Raw genomic sequence first — 5000 nt, forward strand, 5'->3', positions numbered from 1 at the left:
TTCTGACCTTAACCTCAATTCCCATTTGAATGTATAGGGAGCGCATCAACGCATACACGAGCTCTACATGCATGCTAATTTGAGAGAACATTATTACTGCGTCCATTCACATAGACGCATTTATGCATATAGGAGCATACTTAACACACACTAACACACACACACACACACACACACACACACACACACACACACACACACACACACGCATAACACATATACTTTTATTAGATGTGCCCAGCATTAGGCCCATATGGCAGCGTTGGGCAGCTCTAGTGAAGGGAGATGAATGAGTGTGTGTGGAGCTGCACCAGTGTATCAGTGTTTCTCCTCTGCGCCGTGTGGCTTCAGGAACATTTACATCGCCTCAAGGTCACTCTGTGTGATTCCCCCAACACCCCCCCCCCCCAAACACACACACACACACACACCCTTTCCTTCTGTCGCTCTGTTTCGTTCTCTCTCTCCCTCTCTCTCTCCCTCTCTGTGTCTATTTCTCCTTCCCTCTGTTTCTCTTTCTCTTTCTCTCTCTCTGTCTCTCCCTATGCCTCCCTTTGTCTCTTGTCTCTGTCTGATGTCCTCTTTCTCACTCTGTGTCTATTTATGTCTTCCTCTTACAACTACTCTCACACAAACACACACACACACACACAATCACACACACACACACACACACACACACACACACACCAACACTTTGACACACACACACACACACACACACACACACACACACATTCATTCCAATTTCCTCCTTCCTCCTCCTCCTCCTCCTCTTTCCTGCCCCCTCCATTCTCACACTGACATGTTCTCTCTCCTCTGCCATCTGTCCGACTGAGGAGTCGCCTTAGACATTGTCTTTGTCAACGCTGATGGCTCATCCCTCTGTCTGTCGGTCGACTCCCCCCCCCCCCACACCCCCTTCTTATTTGTTGATGTTGTAGTCCTCTCGCTCGGCGACTTCCCGGGCGAAGAGCTATCCCATTACGCCGGGATTCTTGACTCAGTGCTGCGCCAGACAGCGGAACTGACAGTGCTCTTTCCCCCCCCCCCCCGGCACAGAAGCTCCGAGCGCCGCGCCGGGCTCGCTCGCTCGTGAGTTACGGTCAAAACACAGATGTTGAGACAATAGCGACTCCGCCATGATAGACTGTACTTAGCGCATGCTCGCTAATGATGATTTAGACTTCTCAGAGAGGAGAGAGAGGGAGAGAGGCGGTGATTTAAAAAGGGGGCATGCGGCGTTGCCGTGGTGATCGGGGAGACGGCTCGCTGGGATGCCCTGTCCGTTTGATATCTCGTGCCTTATGATGCCTGTGAGTCAGGGTATGATTGGTGGAGAATTAACATACATGACACAGACATGCTCCCACACACACCCTCTGTCACACTTAATCATACCTCGGTCAGGGCTGCGAGGAGAGGCAGGGGAACTGGCTGTCCTCAGGGCTAATTACTCTATTACACTATTCTGGGGTTGCTTATGAATTAGCTTTCATGTAATTGTCAGAGTAGCTAGTTGGGCGATGTCCATTATTTCTTGACCATGTCCATGACCAGGACCACTGGACCGTTGGAAAGCAACATTTCAGTTGTCTTACCTTCTTGCTCTGCATGTTATGATGCCCAATAGAGTATACATCAGTTTGATAAATATTAACTGTAATGCAGTGGTTCTCAAAGTGTGGGCCGGGTCCCACTAGTGAGGAATAGAGACATGGCAGTTGGGGGAGGAACAGGAGGAAATTCGTTTTTTGGTGTCTTTCTTTAATAATACCTCTCTTTTTTGACAAGGAAGATCATTGATTCCAAACAAAATAGCCTCACACAAGCATAGGAGTCATAAACACACTGAAATATGAGTTAAAATAGCATCTGATCCAGTGGGTCGAGACAGGAAAAAAACAAACATTTAGCCAAAATGCGAAAAAAATATGTGAAGGCTATTATTTTGCTAGGTTGATGGTTCAGGTGGGGCTTCAAAATGTTCCAACTCCAAAGTGGGTGATGACAGGAAAAGTTTGAGAACCACTGCTGTGATGTATGACACAAATAGAGACGTATATATCGAACACATGAAGATATACTGTACAGTATCTTCACTGGTGCAAATGGCAGATTCAGCAGTGTTGCTAAGGAAATAGAGTCCTGCTAAAGAGAGCAGTGTGGATGTGGGTCGGTTCGGTTGCTGTCAGGTATAAATAAGGCAATGTGGTTCCCCCCGGAGGCTCTGCACTAACGTCTGTACAGCATCATCAGTAAACATTAGGCTGTGTACTGTAGGTTTCCCTGAACTGGGCCCCAGGGAGCCAAAGACTACCTGTTTCAATGCCGTTGTCTGAATTTACCCTTATTTTTGGAGCGCTGCCCTACTTTTGCTGGCTCAACTTTTTTGAAGATTCAAAAAATACCCCCAACACGGTTTATATGACACGACTGTGAACATGCGCAATTCTGCCATCTTTTGGTGAAAATGAGAACTGCAGGATTGTTTCAGAACCACGGACAGCTCCGACTGGCTAATCACTGCGTTTCCTGTGTTTCTTCAACTATTAAATCTCATTTATCAATAAAACACAACTAAATACTGTATGTCTAGTAATATAAACCGTTGTAACATTACCAAATTATTGTATGTAGAGAATAATATACATTAACATTATTACAGATAAACAGGTAGACAGTATAGTCGTCATACTTAGACTATTATTGGTCTTGTTTAGAGTTAGATGTGTCAACCACTATTTTTTCTCCTCTCATCTCGTTAAGAGAGGAGCCACCATGGTGTTCTTGTTCAATCACTGTCAGTGGTTCCCCGGTTCTCTCTCTCGCTCTCTCTCTCTCTCTCTCTCTCTCCCTCTCTCTCTCTCTCTCTCTCTCTCCCTCTCTCTCTCTCTCTCGCTCTCTCTCTCTCTCTCTCTCTCTCTCTCTCTCGCTCTCTCTCTCTCTCTCTCTCTCTCTCTGCTCCGGCGCCTTTTGATTAGCGGCTCCCGGTCCCCCAATCTGCAAATAGCAGCACGCGCCCTCTCTGCTGACGCCGAGCAGTGCAGTGACCTTTCTCCGCCCGGGAATGACAATGTCTGCTGCGCTCACTGTCAAACTTTCTCCAACCCCCCCCCTCTGCCCCCCCCATCTCCTCCTCCTCCTCCTCTCTGTCTGTTGCAGTTGTTCCTCTCTCTTTCCATCTTTTCACGCTAATCCTTTTTCTCTGTGCTTTGGGAGCCTGCCAGAGTGACAACATTGTGCAGGACTGGTGAAGCTCTGTCTAATTACAATGTTCACACTTCTCTTGCCCCCATCACTGCTCTCCTCTCCAGCCATGATTTCTCTGTCCTCCCACGCTGTTGCGTACCTACATTACACCCTTGTTTCTCAAGGACATAAAAGAGCACAGAAAAATAAATGTCCCTGGCGTGTGTTCCAACACTGTTTTTGTTGTGTTTGTTTGGAGAAATTGTATCCTGTGTAATTCATTTGTCATCCCTTTTTTTTGTACCTGGTTTATGCACCGTCTCAAATATACTAGTAATATCAGGGCTTTAAAGCACTCAGGCACTATGCTGGAATTCAGGCATGGGCCAGGTTTTTTTTAAGATTTGGAAATCGATCATTTTACATCAAGGCTTGGGACATTTATATGACAATGTTCCTTGCTTTAAGCTCTGCTTATTCCCGCTCCGCACTCTCTATCTGGTGCCAGGACACTGAGTTCCTCCTGGTGCTGTTCCTCCTGCTGTCCTGTCCCCCCTGTTGAGTTATGCCTGCCTGCCACTCTCTGTTGCTTTTTACAGCCGGTGCTGATGTCGGCTGGACACACCCCCCTGTACACCTCTGCGGTCTCCACGCTGGTAAGGACACTGTGTTACCTGCAGGGCCGGACGCCGAAGAGCGCTCCCGGCTCCCGGCCTCCCACCTCCCACCTCACCTGTGCATCTCCGTCGTCATTATTTATCTATCGTCCTCCTCATCCTCGCAGTCACCGTTGTTTGTGCCGTTATTGCCTTCGCCGTTTATTTCTGTCTGTGTGCTATCTCTATCCTTCTGCGAATGGCTAATTCAATTCAGCATGGCCTTAGCTGTTTCAGGTCAGAGTTATTTGTGTTGCCGTTTGAGAAATGGGAAACGTCTGAATTAGTTTTTACTGCTTACGTGTTTCTAGATGTGCTTGATGGTTGCTTTGATATACACCTGCGGTCGCCCATGTCTGTACATTATGGTGTAACGTCAGCTCGCCGAGAAGCGCCTTCATCAAATCCCATCCTCAACATTCATCATCAGTCTTGAAAGCTGTGTGTTGTATGATCTGATTTAGCTCCTGACTGCGTTGCGTAAGTGCTGTACTGTATATGGTCATGTTGTGCTTTATGCGTGTTTAATTCTATATGGGACTTTGAATTATTCTTATCTTTTCGCTTGCCACACTCTCCACAGAAAAGTACACTTTGACTAGTGTCAGGACTCGAGGGATCTTTGAGTCGGATGATTCGCACTTGTGCTTTCTCGTTTCATATGTGAGACGTGGTGAACCAGAAACGGCTCAATTATTGATACTGCAATTAGTGGTATTTAAAGCCTCCTCCTCCTCCACGTTCCATGCTGTCCCTCATGCCTGGATGCTTCAGCACAGGCTTGTGTGCATATCCAAGCTCTTTTTCTCCCCGTGCCCAGCGAAATGGCAGTCTGTGGGAGCTTCATTTGTATGCATTGGGCACAGGCCTGGAGGTTTGGAAAAATGAGTGACAGGAAGCCATTTTCAGGTGCGCGTGTGGCATCTGTGGAGGGGAGATAGATTGATATGTGAGTATGGTGCTCCATCTCACCGGGATGCAAAGGAACACAATACTGCTGGAAGAGGCACACATTGCAAAAGGTTATGGAATGAGTGGATGTGAAATCATATTCTGTGACGCCTGTTGTGAGGTTGGGGTGTTTGTGAGACTCTAGTGAGGTGATTGTGTGTGTGTGTCCATGATGTTGTTGTGTTGTGAGGTTGTTGTGTT

General features: G+C 47.2%; 1 protein-coding gene across 1 annotated transcript in view; it reads left to right on the plus strand.

Annotated features, from left to right (window-relative positions):
• The window catches only part of LOC134080100 (disks large homolog 4), an 88982-nt gene that overhangs the window by 38768 nt on the left and 45214 nt on the right, over positions 1 to 5000 (plus strand). The window contains exon 3 of the mRNA XM_062536337.1: positions 3792 to 3848. Within this exon, the coding sequence (XP_062392321.1) occupies positions 3792 to 3848 (57 nt within the window). The remainder of the gene's footprint in view (positions 1 to 3791; positions 3849 to 5000) is intronic.

This window comes from Sardina pilchardus, chromosome 5 (assembly GCF_963854185.1).
Source record: "Sardina pilchardus chromosome 5, fSarPil1.1, whole genome shotgun sequence".
Classification (NCBI taxonomy): Eukaryota; Metazoa; Chordata; class Actinopteri; order Clupeiformes; family Clupeidae; genus Sardina; species Sardina pilchardus.